This window comes from Pavona decussata, unplaced genomic scaffold (assembly GCF_977016875.1).
Source record: "Pavona decussata unplaced genomic scaffold, jaPavDecu1.1 SCAFFOLD_313, whole genome shotgun sequence".
Classification (NCBI taxonomy): Eukaryota; Metazoa; Cnidaria; class Anthozoa; order Scleractinia; family Agariciidae; genus Pavona; species Pavona decussata.
Window position 1 is genome coordinate 444,127 of NW_028145705.1, and position 20,874 is coordinate 465,000.

The following is a 20,874-nucleotide window of genomic DNA, read 5'->3' on the forward strand; positions in this document are numbered from 1 at the left end:
TTATTCTAAAGCTACTTCCAAAAAAAAAGTAAGGTAAACCTGCTAACGGGAAGTGTTAGTGTTCTATTAACAATACACAACCGTACGACTGGTTACGTCAAGATGAGTCTTATCACACATTGATAAACATACACCCCATTGGCTGAGGAATGACAACTGTAAATTTATAGCTACCATTGTTGGGAAACTACATTTTGGCAGATGTTGGTTTGTCTACAGGGTGAACCAAAAGTTCCTTACGATAGTTGACTGAGCTAAAACTATTTTGGCGTGTCTTTGAGAGATAATCAACCTTTATTTATTGGGTTATTGACTAGACGGGAGGCTTTTTTACTTTTAAGAAGAAATGGGTCGCTTTCTATTCTTGTGTCTCGTGTTGATGGCCTGTGTAATGTCAGTTCCAGTTCGATCAGAAGGTGAGAGCATTTCTTTCGTTGAATTAAACCATTATTTTCTTATATTTATTTTTATTTTTTTTAAACCACATTTAATTCCATTCTGTAAAGGGTTTTAAAGCATAGTTCTTTGGCCTGAAAAATACTTCAAACCACAATATACTTCCCCCCGAAACTTCCCTTAAGCATTAATTTCAAGTTTTTGACACGTTTTAAATTCAAAGTTATTTTGAACAAATTATCATCGCTCTTTTGAATTTTCGTGACGCAACAGAAGCCGCCAGCTATTTGCCTAGTGCAACGCACCTTTATTGTCAAACTAAAGGATACGTTCTTGGTACGTTGAACATTGAAGTCTAATATATGACTATCTGATACAAATATGACGAGTCTTCAGAGGAAATAAGCGTTCAAACCTCAAAAATGCGAGAGAGAACATTAATAGAAAAAAATGCATGTAAATTATTTCATCAATTATCATTGGGAATTAAGTTTTTATTGGATACTTAAAAGAAATGAAGTGAATAACTTTCCACTTGTAATAAGAATCATTCTTCAAAATAACTTCCATTGCAAAAGAAGGCATAAAAGTAGAAACAACCGGCAGTTTATTTAGGTTTTTCTCGGCGTCATTGAGACGATCAGAGACATGCTTAGTGAGACACAAAAGGCTTCTAGACCTCGTTATGATCATACACAAGAAGATAAAACGTTACAAAGCTGAAATAGTTCTCGAAAGACAACACTTTACAAAAGAAGGACTGGTGTTTGATAATTGGTACACTACCTTGACAGATGTTTTCTGGGACAATAACGTATTGTTTTTAACTGCAGCGATAATTTATTTCTGGCAAAAACTCCTCTTGCAACATAACGTCGACTTCCTGTGAAACCTGTACTCTCTCAATTACATATTGCCTTTTTAAATCAGTTTTTGTTTTTGCTTTTATTGGCGACTTAAAAGAAATGGAGTCAATAGCTTTCAAGTTGTAATAAGAATCATTCTTCAAAATATATTCAACTGCAAAAGTAGACATAAATGTAGACACAACCGAAGGTTTATTTAGATTTTTGTCGTCGTCATTGAAACGATCAGAGACATGATTAGTGAGACACAAAAGGCTTTTAGACCTCGTCCGTTATTCATAAAAAAAGATATGATCATATACACAAGAAGATAAAACGTTACACAGCTAAAATAGCTCTCGAAAGACAACACTTTACAAAAGACGGACTGATGTTTGATCTTTGCAATGCTAACTTGACAGGTGTTTACTGGGGCAATTACATATTGTTTTCAACTGCAGCGATAATTTCAGTTACATGCAAAAACTCCTCTTGCCACATAACTTCGACTTCCTGTGAAACCTGTACTCTCTCAATTACATATTACCTTTTCAAATCAGTTTCAGTTTTTGCTTTTATTGGCGACTTAAAAGAAATGAAGTCAATAACTTTCCACTTGTAATAAGAATCATTCTGCAAAATAAACTCAATTGCAAAAGTAGACATAAAATGAGAAACAACCGACAGTTTATTTAAGATTTTGTCACCGTCATTGAGACGATCAGAGACATGCTTAGTGAGACCAAAGAGGCTTTTAGACCTCGTTCGTTATTCATAAAAAAAGATATGATCATACAGAAGACGATAAAACGTTACACAGCTAAAATAGCTCTTGAAAGACAACACTTTACAGAAGACGGACTGATGTTTGGTCTTTGCTAGGTTAACTTGACAGGTGTTTACTCGGGCAATTACATATTGTTTTCAACTGCAGCGATAATTTATTTCTGGCAAAAACTCCTCCTGCAACATAACTTCGACTTCCTGTGAAACATGTACTCTTTCAACCACATATTACCTTTTCAAATCAGTTTTTGTCCTTCAAAAACGTATTATTTCAAGCTTTTTTTTAATGGTATACATGCAAATTACCAAAGACCGCATTTAAGAAAAGGTAGAGATGCTTTCAAGTGGATGATCTGTTTTCCAATTAAAAAAAATTATTTTGGGAACCTAAGGCTCTAATAACGGCAAAGAATAGAATTTCTTATTCAACCTGAGTTTGAGTAAAGTTTGATGTAATTCATCTGCTCTTGTGTTAAACAAGAACTGAAGGACTCATTTTGAGAAGATTTATTAACATACAATAATGACATTAAATTTACCATTTTTTTTATAATAGAAATTGAAACAGTCCATGGTATATATAAAAAAAATCCTCTAACACTCCTAATCTTGTGTTCTAAATTGTAATTTTATTGCTCAAACGTAGCAATGAGAAAGTTTTTTTCCTTTTTAAAGACTGAAGTTATTAAATCATTGTATTATCAATAGTATGATGACTTCTGAGCCGTTTATTCACGCATTTAGAGGAGTGTTGTGTTAACATGCGGTGGCGAATCCATTATTTTTTAGCCCATATCCAAAGGCTAAAGGGCACGGGGGAAATTTATTTCGTTTCATGTAGACAAGCCAACCAAATGTTCGAGAGCGGGCCCACCACTTACTGAAAGCCTGGATTCGCCACTGTGATGTACCAGGTGATTTCAAAATAAATCGAATATAAGTGGCAAATATTTAAGAACAGGTTTTAAGCTGTTTTGGTTAGTGCTTATCATCAAACAAATTATATTGAAGTTTTAGGGGAGCAAAAGTTGGTGTCAGCTCCAATTCTTTCATAGCACATTAAATTCTGTGACATTAATAAAAAGTTGCTGCCAAAGAAACGAAAAATAGTTTGCACTGGAATGACGGGTAGAGAGAGGTGTAGGAGAGGGACAACGATTTGTTAGGTCTTGTTTATTCTGTTTTTGTTTTTTCCCTTTTTCAAACTGTAAATTAACGCAGAAGTCATGTCATTAGTAGACAAATTATGATCACTCGGGTGGGTGAAGTCCTTAGAATTATAACTAAAGACTGTTTGAGGTCACACTGACTGAGGTTTCGACAACCTGAGCAGACTCTGAAAATGATTTTTGGTCAGGTTGTCTAAACTTCACTTAAAAGGGAACTGTCCCGGCGTTTTTTTTGTTCAAAAACTGCTCAAATATTTAACAAAGAGCCTGTTTTGTTACATAAAATTGCACTTACAACAACGGGAAGGAAATATTTAAAACTTTAAAAGGTCAGTTTCTCATAGGAAGAACAAACCATAATCAATTTTTAGCGACCTCTCTAAAAGACGCTGGAAGGGCCAATTTTATCAAGTTGCAATCCACTTCCATCCTAGACATTCACAGCCAAAAATAATTAAAAGTAGTTTTTGTCCACTGGTAGGGTTATTGTTTACAAGACTCTACCATTATTTGAATGATTCCATTGAAACAAATATGTTTTTTGGCTATTCATAGTGACGCTAGAAATAGGTGACACTGCCCCTTTAATACGGACCTTCAGATCTGAAAACGACTCAAGATTGAGCACGAGTACGACTTTCATATTTTAAGCCCCATCACGTCCCCTAAACTCTCACTTCTTCCCGTTGTTTTCCGGCAGATAAGGACATCGTAGAAACAAGACTGGTCTGACAAGTGATTATCTACAGTACGCGTGAAGTTGTGAATTTTATTTAAAATGTCGTACCCACGTGCTCAATATCGTTCAGGTAGTCACTGAATCTGAAGGTCCCCATTGGCCACCTCAAACAGTCCCTTCCAAGGAAATTTAGGGATACATTTTCATTTAATTTTTTCATGAGAATTTCGCTCAATGGAGTTTCCAGCTTCCTTCTTCTTTGCGAACAAACGTCTGACGAATCACACGATGAAAGTCATCGACATACTCGACATGGATCTCTGTGAGCTGATGTGTTACCAAGAGCCCAACTGCGTCAGCTTTAACTTTAGAAAGAAGCCAGTTAATGGAAAAGTAAAACACAGATGTGAGTTGAATAACTCCACTCATTTGGAGCACGACAGTGAGTTCAAGGATGATACATCCTTCTTCTACAGGGGAGCAAAGGTGAGGGTAACGGAAAATTTGACAATGACGAATCTCAAACTTGTCGCGTGTAATGTCTGATTTTAAGTGCTTTCTAACGCCAAAAAAATCAAACCTTAGCTAATAAGAAGTTCTTACAGTGCCGCCAGAGAATCCGTTAACTTGTTAGCGCCTTGGGCGAAAATCGCGCGCACTATATTCGCATGTAAAGCAGTCTAACAAGTTGGGAAGCGCGTTTGCGAAATAATGAGCACGTGCTCAGAGAATTTGGGGAATGTAAAAAAAAAAAACCACACACACACACACACACACACACACACACTTGTAGAACAACAGCGAGATTAGGGCCTCCTCAGACTAGACATATAGTTGTATGGATAGACAACTAATTGTGTCCGATACAAGCATTTTACACACTGGCGTGTTAGTTGTTGATGTCTAAAGTCAGGCTAGCGGTCACTACGCATGCTCAAAACGTAGTACGTTTCAATATTGGTGAGCGTGAAAGAAGATTTAGTTTGATTTACTTCGCATTTTTTTTACAATTTTCAATGATTAAGAAAAAAGTTTCCTTATCAAAGCGTTCATTCGCAATGTAGCCTTCCCCCCCCCCCCCCCCCCCTTGTTTTCGTTGTAAGTTGGCAACTAAGCCAACGATTCCTACACACGGGAAAAACGGACAAAAATGTCGCTGTCGACAACTGAAGCAATTTCCCTTTTCGAAAAAGGAAACTGCATAGATATCGACAACTAAAAATTTTAGCGTTTAGTTGTCGACGACTCATCTCAAACACTACGTTTTTTAGTTGCCAATTTACTTATCGGTAACGAATAGTTGTCGACAAGTACATATCAAGTCTGTGGAGACCATTATAGTGAAAAGACTGCACGACGGACTCTGAAGTTGAGACGGCTTCTCTAGCTATGTCATGTTAAGCAGTTTGCTTTAACCACTGGAATATGGTGTGTAATTAATGTGGGACTTGTTTTACGACTGTGTTAAAACGAAGATGGAGTTTTATGATACAGGAAATCAAAGCTGACAGATCAGTCGACAAGGGAATCTCATAAATAATTCGGTCACACTCTTTCGCTACTAGGCCTTAGAACTACATCTTCCCTCATCTTAGTGCTCCCGTATACAGGCGCAAATCTATAGAAGACGGCATAGTGGAGGGACGTGAACTAGTAGAAAGAGTGGCTGTTTTCGCGGAGCCTCTGACGCCTATGACGGTAAAACCACATTCTAAAACTTTTAAGGTGTCGTAAGTACAAAAGGAAATTTTTATTCTCACAAACTTAATAAAAACGTCTGAGCGATCTGTACTTTGTTGCTTTATTTACATACTATAGATTTTGTCGTTGTTTTTTTCTACCTGTTTTGCAGAATGCCTGTGGGAAGATGCCATGCCAGAACAACGGTATTTGCCAGTCAGGTTTTACAGACAAAGGATATCGTTGTGTTTGTCCCGAGGGATTCACTAGCCACCATTGTGAAGAGAGTAAGCTGACTGGGTTAAAAAGTATTTTGTCGCCCTCGTATTCTAGAGAGACTCGCAATTCTACTGTCTGACAAGCATATGTTGTTTCTTTAATGGATATTAAAGGGAACTTCCACTCCGACAACAAATCGACGGTAAATTATCGTAAAAAAGTGTCTAAATTCTAAATTTTAGTTTAAAAAGTAGAAGTGGCATTCAGGTTTGCCAAAATTAGACATGATTATCGCCTATTTTCTTTTTCTAAATTCCCCGGGCGCCGCCATGTTGTATTTCATGACGTCACACGGTTGCCGCTATTGTCAGTAAGCAGAGGTTCTTTTGTGTTAAACAATTGCGCAAACGTACTACGTCATGAAATCCAAGATGGCGGTGCCCGGGAAATTTAAAAGGAAAAATTAGTGCTAATCAAATTCTGTTTTGTCCGACACATAAATATTTCCATGTTTTCCAACAAGATTTGAAATTAAATTCTATTTTCAGGAATTTAACGCTATTTACTTTAAGAGTGGAGGTTTCCTTTAAGGATTGTAATATTTCTCCCTCTGTCTGTGATGTAAACGCCAACTGCTATAACATCGATGGAATTCTTACGTTTGTTCCTGCAACGTGGGCTTTACCGGAGATAGGAGAAAATGAAAAAATACCAAAAAATACCTAAACCGAGTCCTTTGTGAACGTTTAAAGCAAGAACAACTAAATCTAGGACTCTAGACGGAAGACTTACAAAAACATTGAAACAAAAGTTAGTTACAAACATCAACCGGAGATCTGTGACTACAGGCACTGTTACATAAAAGTCATATCAGAAATTACAATCCCGTAACATCCATGTTGCTCAAAAACCTTCCACTAGTTGGAGACAACTACTCATTATGGAGAGATACGAACTTAGTGAATAACGAGGGGATCAAATACTAGGGCAAACTTGTGCTATCTACCATCCGCCAATTAACTGCTCTGAAGTTAAGGTCAACAAGAGTGTTGCAGTGTCAAAACTGAAAGAAAAACAATAGCTTTCAAAACAGCAAGTTCTGTCAACAAAATCTCATGAATATACTCGCTCCTTATGAGAATAACCAGTCCTTTTATTCCATTACTGATTTTTCATTCCTCTAACAACGTTAATTGAGCGAATTATTTAACTTCAAGAGGAAAAAATCCAACATTTCCTCGCACTGGATCGGAGTAAAATGATCTTACTTCAAGATTCTAATGTGGTGCCAGTCAATTTGTTTCTCCCGCCGCTAGGTCGCATTGCTCTTTCTTCCGCAGTGGGCGATGCAACTTGCCGCCGTAAAAAAGGGCTGCGGCACAGAGTTTGAGTGTCTCATTTCCATTGGCTTACACGGAGGAGCTCACGTAGGTACGGACGGTCGGATGGAAGTGACGTCATAACCAAACCAAAATTTATCACACTGATGGGTTTACCAAAATCTCTCCGCCATGGGCCTCCGATAAAAACACCTATCGTCCGAATTTGGTTGTTACCGTAACGTCAAATTTTACTTAACACTTGGTCATGGCTTACAATAACAATTTGTCTGGTTACAATTACTTACGAATTGGGAAAGTTTTCTCTTTGGTAAGGACCCAGCGTTTCGAAATACTGATTCAAATTCGAAATCCGTGTTCTTAAGGTAAATTGTGATGACGGAATACTGTGATAGCCGCCATTTGATCAAGAATCTGTGTTATGAATAAACCCATTTTATATTTTTGTCATAAACGTACACTTGTTTTTTAGATGAAAACTGTAACTACACACTCACAGTGTACACAGGAAACGTAATGTATGCAGGAACTGATGCCACGGTGTTTGTGGAGGTATTTGGTGAAATGCAAAAGTCAGGAGAAGTAGAATTGGTAGGAACCAATGACGCGTTCGATCGGGACAGGTAAGTAATGTTACTTATAAAAACACGACCTTCCGTTTAACCACCTGTAAACATCTAGTAAAAAGACTTACTGCAAAATCAGATTTTCAGTAACGCAATGCTTCTCAACACTGTAGTGGATAGCCCTAAGGTATCACAGAGAATGTCTTTACTTTTTCATGGATACTTAGCGTCTCATTTAGGTGCAACGATACTGACGAAGGTCGCTGCACTATTTTCCTACTTTGCCTAAATATTTCTTTATGAAAGAAATGTGATGGTATATTTCCAGCCTGGTGAATGAATGAGAAATGATGATTATTCTGGAAAGTGACGCAGGCATACTCGGAAAAAAGAAATCCGAGTGCTCCTATTAGGAGTCGAAGCTAAGACCTTCCGATTACTAGTTCGGATGCTCTACCACTGAGCTACAGGAGACTCGTGGGAGCTAAGGCCATTAAACTAGGTTCATGGGACAAACATCCTGCATACTGCTAGGATTTGAATGTCGAAAGTGTGGTAATGGCCTTAGCTCCCACGAGTCTCCTGTAGCTCAGTGGTAGAGCATCCGAACTAGTAATCGGAAGGTCTTAGCTTCGACTCCTGATAGGAGCACTCGGATTTCTTTTTTCCGAGTATGCCTGCGTCACTTTCCAGAATAATCATCATTTCTCAATATTTCTTTAGTTTCGATAATGAAAACCAGAATTTTCTAATTTCAATTAAATATCAACACAAATTGAGGACTCTTTGATACATATGGCTGCTTTCTTTCAGTGTGGATATATTTGATGTCATTTTACCAAACTTGGGACGACTGACCAACCTGACGGTCAGACACGACAACACAGGATCTGAGCCCTGGTGGGTTTTGAGGAAGGTAACCACGTCGCTCTTGTTATCTCTAGTCAGTTGAAATGGCTAAATCACTACCTATCGGAACGCCGTGTACCTCATTAACTTTGTTGACATCAGTAACAAGAGTACCCTAAGCCTAAAGAACAACATAAGAGTTGCTTATAAAATGAAAGATTAAAGGAGAGGTACTAGAGAGGCAGTAGATCAACGCCTTATTGGTAATTTATTCTGATTTCTAACTATTTTCAATTAATTACCCACCCACAAACGCGCTTTTTTCCTTCCCTTTATACCGACCGATTTTTAATCGATGGAGGGGAACCCTTCATGAGAGCACCCTTATTTTGACATCAATAAAGCTACAAAAGTTGCTAGTGAATCCTCTGGTGTTACTTTTTAAACAAAATACAATGCAGTAGTATTGAAATAGTTTGTTTATGCTAATATAATAAACATTGTTATTTTCAACATGAAAAGTTTTTAGCATCAATTGGAAACTCGGAAAAAATTCAAGCCACAGATGGGTTTTGAACCCACGACCCTCCGTGATCTAGTCGGATGCTCTAACCACTGAGCTGCTACTGGAGACTCCATGGTGAGCAAGGGTGAAATGTGGGTCTTTGACTAGAACTGCATCATGCAGTCACATTAATGTGACTGCGTGATGCAGTTATGAGACATATGGGCCTGTATTAATTTGGCTATGTGACTGCGTGATGCAGTTCTAGTCAAAGACCCACATTTCACCCTCTTTTCCGAGTTTCCAATTGATGCTAAAAACTTATCATGCTGTTATTTCTACAAAGACTCTTTGGTGATTGTTATTTTTACCCAGATTATTGTGCGAAATGCTGAAGAAGGCGTGGATGTTTCATTTAAGTGCTCATGTTGGATCAAGGACCCTCACAACAAGAAAACATTGTTTCCGTCTTAGACTTCTTTGTTCCCGAGTCTGAGACAATTGAATTACACAATGAGGATGTTTGCTAGGTCTGCGTAAAAACTTGTTATCTGAAAGTCTTTGTGATTAAACTAGACGCATTTTTCCTTTTATAGAAAGAAAAAAATGTCTTCATTTAAAATATTTACCATTTAACCCCGAATTTCGCTTAACTAACAAATCCCTGATTAAAGGGACACAGTGTCACGCAGAACAAACAACAAAAACCAAAAATGTTCAGCGATCTTAAAAGGGCAGGGTCACCTATTTTTATGGCGAATTTGGATAGCTAAAAAAATATTTGCATATAAAGGACGGAAGTATCAAGTAATCGTTTAAAATTAAACTAATAAAATAGTAGGTAATAGCCCTTTTCACGGTTAATTTTTCTCATTTGCATTACAATGTTATCCAACGTGGATGCGAGGCAATTTCGGGCTAAAACTACAAAATAGCCCGAAATTGCCCCACATACATGCTAGATTTCATTGTAATTCAAATGAGCAGAGTGAAAAGGGCTATTAGTAACAAAAACTAGCCAGCAAAATACAAACTTTAAAGTACATCTTGAATAAGATTATTGTATACTATACTGTTTAGGTAATTCATTGCTTTCTATGATAAATCTTGGTAGGCATTGGGTAGTAGATAAATATATAAAAATGAAAGCTTTCAAAATAGCTAAATAGCTAACAAAGGCAATATTCAACTGTGAGTCCTAATATGATGGCGTCAAAGTTGTTAAGAGTTTTTATTGATAAAAATTCATAAATGATAATTTAGGCTCCACTGTACACACGAATATGCAATGCAACTGATAACAATATAGGCTTTTTCTGTTAACTCTCGCCTTGCGGACACCTCGCTATTATTACCCCGATAATACGGGCAGTAGCTAAAGCCCCGGCAAAAATAAATTACAGGCGTTTGACTAAAAAAAAAAAGAAGTGCCCGCTATTACGGGCCCTCGCTATTAATCCGCGGTCCCGAGAATGTCTGCAATAAAGGGAGTTGACTGTATTCCGAAGCTTCATCTTGGTTTAATATTGTAAATGATACCGATATTTAACTTACAGGCAAGCAAATAACCTCAACCTTATTCCTCAAGTCCCTCAATTAAGTGAACACGCAAGGTGCCGACTACACTTATTCGTTGTTCGTTTAAGGCATTTTGTCTACACTTGTAAGTGCTTTGGTAAGATGCCAATTGTAAACGAATTTTAAAGCAAGAAGTTTTTGCAATGAAAAATTGAGTAATATGCTCTTCTTTACATCTTTAGTTCTTTCCGCAAAACATTAAACAGCAAAGTAGTTTACATTGCAATGACCTGTTGAACTTGTATCTCATTCCAAACAATTTTTTCCCTGTATACTACATCGTAACCTAGTAAGTAATATATTGTTGACCATTGTTGTCGTTGTCTTGAGATTGTAACAATAAAAAAAATGGACAAAATGCTACGTAGCAAGGTCTGTCTCTTCCAGGCCCTTTTCCTTCCTAAAGCCAAATAAATTTCCAAACGTTTAAAGTCATGAACACCCTCTCTTAGTCGTCAGTAGGTACGTCGGGCGTTAAAATGGAATGTTGTTCCGCTAGCGCTAATGACACCAGTGATGGATCAGAGAATTAACTCCGGAGTTTATGTCGAAGTAACAAAGTTAACCCATCAATTTACTACCGAGCTTTAGCCCAAGTAAGTAAATAGCAGACCACAGAAGGCAAAAAAAAAAAAAAAAAAAAACCAAAACAAATCTTAGACCTCAGCGGGAGTGGAACTCACGGCGTCCGGATAAAAAGTCAAAGAATTTTTGTTTGCCTCGTGTGTTCTCCTTTACTTTACTTCAGCAATTCAACATGCATCGCAGAGCTAATTCTAGCGGGTTTGTTTCTAATCCAACGAGTTCATGATAGTTTTGTTTCTAGCTTAACGAGTTCGTAAAATGCAGTACATGATAAAAGTTTCTTCTTATGTCATGTACTTATGTTATGTTTCTACAATGACACGATAAAGCTACACTACAGCAGTAAACAGTATGGGTTTTTTCAACGCAAGACGGTTTTAAGGTTGATGTAACCTTAACTATATTATGGCGGCAGTACTGAAGGTGAATACATGGACCGATCTTTAGTGTCTAGAGAACTAATCGCGACCTCTGGATAAGAGCTTTAGTTTCTAAAGAAACTGTGATACTTTGTTGGGGGAGAGTGGAAATGGATAGAGCGAAAACGCTAATTCTTGAAATGCCAGAGATTGAATCTCTTTAGGGAGGCCAAATCACCTGATCAGCTCCTTTGATCTGAACCAGACATTCCACGATTATAAGCCCTATTTCTTGAGAGGACAGTGATGTAGTTTACAACTCTTTATGGAAATTAGGGAAAAATCTTGAACCGTATGGGATAAACAGACGCAATTTGAAACTTAATCTGTTTAAAATATATCTATTTTATAATGGCTTCTGTACACGTTTCTGCTTTCTATGTTTATCAACCAATCTTAACTTTTCATTAGTATCATTTTAAATATTGTAACCGTTTATTTTCAATTTTACTTAGCCTTTTGCAGTCCCTGAAGAGGGTTATTTTTGTCTAACCGAAATATTGGGCGATTGAATTACCCTTTTTAGATGTCCGATCATTTGGGTTTACGTTTTGTTCAACATTACTGATCCAGATCTACACCAAGATCCGGCTTCACTTTGCTACTGTTTGTACAAGTGGTCCTTCCATTATTCAAAAGCTACTCTCAAAAAAAAAAAAAAAAAAAAAAACGGAAAACCTGCTAACGGGAAGTGTTAGTCTTCTATTAACAATACACAACCACACGACTAGTTACGTCAAGATGCGTCTCATCAAACATTCATAAACATACACCCCATTGGCTGAGGAATGACAACTGTAAATTTATAGCTACCATTGTTGGGAAATTACATTTTGGCAGATGTTGGTTTGTCTGCAGGGTGAACTAAAGAAACCTCACGTTAGTTGACTTAGCTAAAACTATTTTGGCTGGTCTTTGAGAGGCGATCAACGTTTTTTTTGTTGGGACTGTTGATCAGACGGGATGCTTTTTGACTTCTAAGAAGAAATGGGTCGCTTTCTGTTCTTGTGTCTCGTGCTGATGGCTTGTGTAATGTCAGTTCCAGTTCGATCAGAAGGTAAGAGCATTTCTTTCGTTGAATTAAACCATTCTTTTCTTACATGTATTTTTATTTTATATTAAACCACATTTAATTCCATTCTGTAAAGGGTTTTAAACCATAGCTCTTCGGCCTCTTTGACTGAAAGATACTTCAAACCACAATTTACTTCCCCCGGAACTTCCCTTCAGCATTTATTTTTAGAGGAAATAAGCGTTCAAACCGCAAAAATGCGAGAGTGAACATTAATAGAAAAAATGCATCGTAAAAAAGTGAGGAAGGTCAATAAATGTAAATTATTTCATCAATTACCATTGGGAATTAAGTTTTTATTGGAGACTTAAAGGAGCTAAAGTCAATAATTTTGCACTTGTAATAACAATCAATGCTTAAAATAAATTCAATTGTAAAAGTAGACATTAAAGTAGAAACAACCGAAAGTTAATTTAACTTTTTGTTTGTCACTGTCATTGAGACAATCAGAGACATGCTTAGTGAGACCTCATTCGTTATTCATAAAAGAAGATACTATCATACACAAGAAGATAAAACGCTACACAGCTAAAATAGCTCTGGAAAGACAACACTTTACAGAAGACGAACTGATGTTTGATAATTGGTACACTAACTTGACCGGTGTTTATTGGGACAATTACGTATTGTTTTCAACTGTAACGATAATTTATTTCTGGCAAAAACTCCTCTTGCCTCATAACTTCGACTTTCTGTCAAACCTGTACTCTCTCAATTACATATTACCTTTTCAAGTCAGTTTTTGGTTTTGCTTTTATTGGCGACTTAAAAGAAATGAGGTCAATAACTTTCCACTTGAAATAAGAATCATTCTTCAAAATAAATTCAACTACAAAAGTAGACATTATAGTAGAAACAACCGACAGTTTGTTCAGGTTTTTGTCGCCGTCTTTGAGACGATCAGAGACATGCTTAGTGAGACACAAAAGGCTTTTAGACCTCGTTCGTTATTCATAAAAAAAAAATATGTTCATATATAATATATGAAGACAAAACGTTACACAGCTAAAATAGCTCTCGAAAGACAACACTCTAAAGGAGACGGTCTGATGTTTGATATTTGGTACACTAACTTGACAGGTGTTTACTGGGGCAATTACATATTGTTTTCAACCGCAGCGATAATTTATTTCTGGCAAAAACTCCTCTTGCCATATAACTTCGACTTCCTGTGAAATCTGTACTCTCTCAATTACATATTACCTTTTCAAGTCAGTTTTTGGTTTTGCTTTTATTGGCGACTTAAAAGAAATGAAGTCAATAACTTTCCACTTGTAATAAGAATCATTCTTCAAAATAAATTCAATTGCAAAAGTAGACAAAAAAGTAGAAACAATCGAAAGTTTATTAAGGTTTTTGTCGCCGTCATTGAGACGATCAGTGACATGCTTAGTGAGGCATAAAAGGCTTTTAGATCTCGTTCGTTACTCATAAAAAAAGATATGATCATATACAAGAAGATAAAAAGTTACACAGCTAAAATAGCTCTGGAAAGACAACACTTTACAGAAGACGGACTGATGTTTTATCCTTGCTATGCTAACTTGACAGGTGTTTACTGGGGCAATTACATATTGTTTTCAACTGCAGTGATAATTTATTTCTGGCAAAAACTCCTCTTTCCACGTAACTTCGACTTCCTGTGAAACCTGTACTCTTTCAAGCACATATTACCTTTTCAAATCAAATTTTATCCTTCGTGAACGTATTATTTTCAAGCGTTTTTTAATTTAAATATTTTCATGGAATGGCGGAATTGTATACATGCAAATCACCAAAGATCGCGTTTAAGGAAACGTAGAAATCTGTTTTTCAGAAAAAAAACTTTTTTTGAGAACTCAATCCTCTAATAAGGGCAAATAATAGATTTCCTCATTCAACGAGAGTCTTAGAAGAGTTTGATTTGATGTAATTAATCTGATCTTGTTTTAAACAAGAACTGAAGGTGACATTAAATTTACCATTTTTTTTATAAAAAAGAAACTGAAACAGTTTGTCTATGGTATATATAAAATAATCCTCTAATACTCATTTTCTTGTGTTCTAAATTGTAATTGTATTGGCCAGACGTAGCAATCAGAAATGTTTTTCCTTTTTAAAGACTGAAGTCATGAAATCATTGTCTTATCAATATAATGAGGACTTCTGAGCCGTTTATTCACGCATTTAAAAGAGCGCTGTGTTTACATGTGGTAGCGAATCCATTAATTTTTTAGCCCATATCCAAGGCCTATAGGGCGGGAGGGGGATTTATTTCGTTTCACGAGGACAAGCCAGTCGAACGTTCGGCGAGAGCGGGCCCAAAAGTTACTGAAGATCTAGATTCGCCACTGTGATGTAGCAGGTAGTCTCAAAATTAGTCGATTATAAGCGTCAAATATAATTTAGGTCATGTTAATATACCACATTTAGAATCAAATGTTTAGGAATAGGTACCTGAAGTTGTTACGGTTAGCGCTAATCATCGAACAGATTATATTAAAGTTTAAGGGGAGCAAACGGTGGTGTAAGTTCCAATTCTTTCATAGAACATTGCATTCAGTGACATTAATAGGAGGTTGCTTCCAAAGAAACCGACGACAGTTTCCACCGGAATAACGGGTAGAGAGAGATATGTAGGAGAGGGACAACGATTTGATTAGTCTTGTTTATTCCGTTTTTGTTTTTTGGCCTTTGTAACTGTAAATCAACGCAGAAGTCATGTGATTAGTAGACAAATTTTGATCACTCGGGATGGTGAGGTATTGAGAATTAGAAAGACTGTTTAAGGTCACATTGTCTGAGGTTTCGACAACCTGAGCAGACTCTGAGAATGATTTTTCGTCAGGTTGTTGAAACGTCGCTCAAAAGGTCAAAAAGATTTTGCTGTATTTTGGTCAAATTTGACAAGCAGCATGTTTCGTGACACAAAATTACTCTTACAACATCGAGAATAAATTATTCAAAACCTTGAAAGATTATTCTCGTAGGAAGAACAACCGAAAATCAATTTTTTGCGACCTACCAAAAAGACACAGGAAGGGCCAATGTTATCAAGTTGCAATCCACTTCCATCCTAGACATCCGCAGCCAAACAATTAAAAGTAGTTTCTGTGCACAAGACTCTAACATTCAATTAACGATTCCATTGGGACAAATACGTTTTTTGGCTATTCATGGTGACGCTAAAATAGGTGACACTGCCCCCTTAATACGGACCTTTAGATCTGAGAACAACTCAAGATTGAGCACGAGTACGACTTTTATATTTTAAACCCCATCACGTCCCATAAAATCTTACTTCTTGCCGTTGTTTTTCGGCCGATAAGGCCATCTTACAAACAAAATTGGTGTGATCAACAAGTAATACGTCCCCGCGTGCTCAATATCGTTCTTGTAGTCACTGAATCCGAAGGTCCCCAATGGCCATCTCAAACAGTCCCTCCCAGGGAAATTAAGGGTTTCTTTTTTATTTGATTTTTTCGTGAGAATTTCGATCCATGGAGTTTTCAGCTTCCTTCTTCTTTGCGAAAAAACGTCTGACGAATCACACGATAAAAATCATCGGCATCCTGGACATGGATCTCTGTGAGCTGATGTGTTACCAGGAGCCCAACTGCGTCAGCTTTAACTTTAGAAAGAATCCAGAAAATGGAGAAGTAATACACAGATGTGAGTTGAATAACTCCACTCATTTGGAGCACGACAGCGAGTTCAAGGATGATCCATCTTACTTCTACCGAGGAGCAAAGGTGAGGGTAACTGAACATTTGACCGTGAAAACCAAACTTCTTACAACGTTACAACGGAAGATTTAATGAATAACTGAATGATTCTCTCAGTTATATACGCTACTTAAGAGTTGTGAAACAAAGCCTGTAAAAACATTCATGCTAAAACGGGATTTGAACCCATGACCTCTGCGATACCGGTGCAGTGCTGTACCAATTGAGCTATCGAGCCAACTTGGAGCTGGTTATTTTCTGAATTTATGAATTTGTAAATATTCAATTGCAAATGAAGATTTAGGAAAAATTCGGTAAACTAATATTTTATTTTTCAGCAGAGTTGATAAGGTAATTTGTCCTTTGTAAAGAGTTTCGAGCGTTAGCCCTTCATCTGAGCGAATCAAATACTTGTTGGTTGTATATGCTTTATATAGTGACACTGGTTGGAGTATGGCAACGTGGAAAACAAGAAAAAATTAGTGGGATTGAAAGCGTTCTTTGATTCCGTGGATATTAATTAATAGATAAACACTGAGGTAGTCGGTGCTATGAGGTATATTGCAGCCAGCTGAGGGCGTAATAATCTATTAACGATTTGCGGCTTTTTGTCTGACCATGATGTTGGGAACTGCCACGGGCTCCCTTGCGTTTGAAACCGCAATGGGTTATTCAGGCTTAAGTGTCAAGCGGCTGGTTAAAACATGCATCTTTGTCAATTCTTCCAACGACTCAAACACTAGCCTCCCACGCAGTCGTTTTTAGGGGACTCGCATTACCTCCTCCTCTCAAACACCTACTCACCCAAGCACCACATTTCTTTCCGCCGCTAAGCCAATCACGGTGAACCTTCCAAAATCTGGAAGTTTGACCTTGACCTCAGAACACATCTCGCGGGAACAGTGAAAAACATTAAAACATCACGGTGGAGACAGAACTTGACCGAGCTCAGTACGTGAGTTTACAGCACCGTGTACCCTTCGTTCAAAATTTCTCGTTTAAATGCCTATTAACTAACTACAATCTGAAGAATTCGTGACGGGACTAGCGATATTTTCGCCAATTTGCCGACTGGTTACACAGATTCTATTTAATATTTATAAAGCTTTGCCTTCAATCTTGTCGACCTTGTCGGTGTGAATAAACCGAAATATTACCTGATATGTCGGTAAACTTAAAAGATTTTGCAGTTGAAACTTGCTTTGTTGTTGCAATTTGTTCGGGGGCATGTGCGACATTTTCCACATAAGGACCACAAGTTGATCCGCTCTTTGTCGTTTAACTTTCCGTTTAATAGTCTTTAATGGACTGATAAATACTGCAGATCTCCACTTGATACCTTCTACATTCTTCTTTGCTATCTCGTAGCACTTCGTACAAACAAACAAATCTGCTCTAGAGTTTCCCCACCCGTAAGAGCTTCGTCACCGACGGTCAACTCGATCAGGCGGGAAAGATAGATTACACTTTCCCGAAGATTTTGACTCTTCCAGAAGATAACGGTGTCAAAACGTCGCACAAGAAGCGCTTGTATTCACAGTCGATATTTGTTTTGGCGTTTCAGCCGTTCCAGAAGTGAAAAAATATATTTATTCCAACTTAACTCCCGCATCTCTCAAGACTGTGCCAGAGACTGTACAAAGCTCGCGGGAAACGGAAGCGGCTATTGTAACCAGCAATTTGATTTAATATTATTAGAAAATGCCTCGATGGTGATTGGCTAGGGTGCTTGGGGATTTAAACAATGGGAAAGGAATGTGGCGCTTGGGTGAGCAGGCGTTTGTGGGGAAGAGGTAATACGAGTCCCCTAAAAACGACTGCGTGGGATGCTACTCAAACACGGGCATTTTGAAAAACTTCAAGGTAGTTCATTTGGCAAGTTAACAAACTAAATTATCTCTTTCTTTATTATTCTCCCCTTTTGGAGAACGCATGTGGAAAGAAGTTATGCCGGAACAACGGGATTTGCCAGTCAGGTTTTACAGACAAAGGATATCGTTGCGTTTGTCCCTCGGGATTTGGGGGTCATCATTGTGAAAAGGGTAAGCCTGTTAAATTTGACAGTCTTAAATTAGTGTAATAATTAAAAGTACTTTAACATTATCCCGAGAAACAAATTTTATTAAAATCAGAGTTAAACTTAAGAATATTAGCAAACCTGATCGGGACAGTGAAAAGTCTCCTTAGTGAGGTGCAATTTACGGCAACTCTTCTTTACGGATCGTGAGTGAACTTCAAAGACCGAACGAACTTTACGGACAACAAAGCCATTTACATCTCTGAATCTGATCAGAACACTGAAATACCTGTAGTTAACGGACCCCAAACACGTACTTCTTTAAAGACCGTTTATCATTTATCTAGTTATCCGGACTGAAAACTGAACGGACAAAGAAGTAAACACTCCTCCATTTTTTTTTAAGGTCTTTAACGAGTGTAACTAGACCAAAAGTTTGGAGAAGCCCCTGCGCATAGATCGATTATTTTAACGATTTTTTTTTTCATATTCTATGTTTGTTTGTATGTTTCAGGTTGTCCGGCAGGCTGGGCTGCTAGTAAAGTCTCATGTTATTACATTGTGAGTACCACATTTACGTCAATGAGAAATGCCCTGCAAGAATGCCAAGGTATGAACGCCGACCTCCCAATTATCAACTCAGCTGAGGAAAACATTTTTATTGCCGACTTTCTTAAGGGGCAGGGTACTACACGGGCATGGATCGGCCTCCGGCGAAATGACGTCGACAAGAATTTCTACTGGTTCGATGGCACTCCAATAAAGGGAAACTATGAGTCATGGAGAGATGGAGAACCAAGCAACAGCAACGGCAACGAGAATTGCGCCCTCATGATCATTCAATCTAGTGACGGGGTGTGGAATGACATACCTTGCGGGAAACCTAGGCGGGCTGCTGCTCTTTGTCAGAAGGCTATAGAAGACAACTAGTTTGCTCTAAACCTGAATCGTAAATAAGACTTTGGTTATGGGCCTGAACATTGGTAAAAGTTGTAAGGAGCTAAGACAAGATTCACGAAGTGTTGTTAGTGAAAGGAATAATGGCGTAACATCGAAAATAGAATCAGCGTTATGGGCATTTTCAGTTTTTTTTTATTATTTAATTTCTTCTTCTCTTCAGGATGGTGATTACTTTTGTTGCTGCGCATACGTTCTGCACATCTTGAGATAATCGGTTTTCCTGTGGGTGGTGTCTATAAATACAGGGATATTTTCGCGCGTCTTAAAACTATGCCAAAAAAAAGCAGAACTTTTAATTAGCAAGTGCTCTTGGTATCCAAAAGAAAAATTGGGGGTAACCATGATTTTTTTAGTGATAATAAAGCTTCCATTTGGAAAAACGCTATACATTGCGATGTGTTTTACATTTTTTTTTTTTTACAAAACATGTTGCTTCATTATCTCTAAAAGTGTTAGGTTACCCCTATTTTCTTTTTGATTTCAATAGCCCTTTCTAAGTTGTGCTTTCCCCACATAGTCATTCACAACAACAACAAAAATACTTCTTTATTATTGGGCACCGTCCTTAAATTGTTTTACAGTATTGTTATTATTTTTCTCATTTCGTCTTCCGCTATCATTAATCCGCGAGGAAGAAACTCACAATTTAATTGTATGTAGTCAATAAGGAAAGCTTTTTTTAGTAATCACAATACGAATTCCCTTCGAAGGAATTGTTGAAGTGAATAAGAAGGTAACTAGACTTTTAACTATACAAAAGTGACTAAGTTTATGGGAAGCAAAATTTATAACAGTTTGCTGGTGTTTTGAGCTTGAAAGCGATTAACAATTAGCGCGAAATTAAAATACAGAAAATATTAAAATACTGAAGGTTTTAAATGAATGAAAGCAACTATCCGTTCTATTTCTAAATCGTCGAGTTTGCCTTCATATGTTTTTAATCATCATCTGTTCCTGTACCTCAGGACGGCTGCTGTCTGCTTTAATTGTTGCTTTTTAAAGGCTGGTTTTCACTAGCGACAAAGTCGGAGTCGTAAGAGCGCTTATGACCTTGTGAAAATCAAAAATCGGAGTCGTAAGCGGAGTCATAAGCGCGACGAAATCGGGGTCAGAAGAATCAGAACGTTTCCATTTTCTTCCGACTCCGCTTACGACTCCGTCGCTTACGTTCCGCTTAAGCAAAGCTGTTTTCACTAGATCATAAGCTCTACGCTTCTGATAACGACTCCGACTCCGACTCCGTCGCTAGTGAAAACCAGCCTTAAGGGAATATTGGTACCATCACGGAAACTTAAAGTGCCCCTGGGACGAAAATTTCATTTTCCATCTTTTTGCATTTTCGTGTAGAATATGACCTTCTTACTCATGTTACCAAATTTCAATCCTTTACAGCGAATGGAAGTATTTTTTTTTTTAGCTTTTTATTCGAGATTTCACAGCCGCCATTACTTGGCCTTGTTCCGAAAGTTAAGGCTCAAATTACAGGAAGTGACGTCATTAGCTCA

At 37.5% G+C, this 20,874-nt stretch overlaps 2 protein-coding genes across 7 annotated transcripts in view; both read left to right on the forward strand.

Moving 5' to 3' along the window:
* Positions 1-222: 222 nt before the first annotated feature.
* Positions 223-9,721, forward strand: LOC146454153 (uncharacterized). The gene is made up of 6 exons (XM_085095776.1): positions 223-416; positions 4,099-4,361; positions 5,728-5,842; positions 7,587-7,737; positions 8,494-8,596; positions 9,410-9,721. Exons 1-6 carry the CDS (start codon positions 347-349, stop codon positions 9,506-9,508), a joined length of 801 nt encoding a protein of 266 aa, XP_084951902.1. The 5' UTR covers positions 223-346; the 3' UTR covers positions 9,509-9,721.
* A 2,819-nt stretch (positions 9,722-12,540) lies between these two features.
* LOC146454154 (brevican core protein-like) overlaps positions 12,541-20,874 on the forward strand; it is a 32,883-nt gene continuing 24,549 nt past the window's right edge. For 3 of the 6 annotated variants that reach the window (XM_085095773.1, XM_085095772.1, XM_085095770.1), the window contains exons 1-3: positions 12,541-12,673; positions 16,157-16,419; positions 18,320-18,434. In XM_085095773.1, coding sequence (XP_084951899.1) covers positions 12,604-12,673; positions 16,157-16,419; positions 18,320-18,434 — 448 coding nt within the window. In that variant the 5' untranslated portion in view covers positions 12,541-12,603. Of the gene's footprint in view, positions 12,674-16,156; positions 16,420-18,319; positions 18,435-18,923; positions 19,520-20,874 lie in introns of those variants that run through there. The other 3 variants (XM_085095767.1, XM_085095768.1, XM_085095771.1) reach the window with 3 other exon arrangements.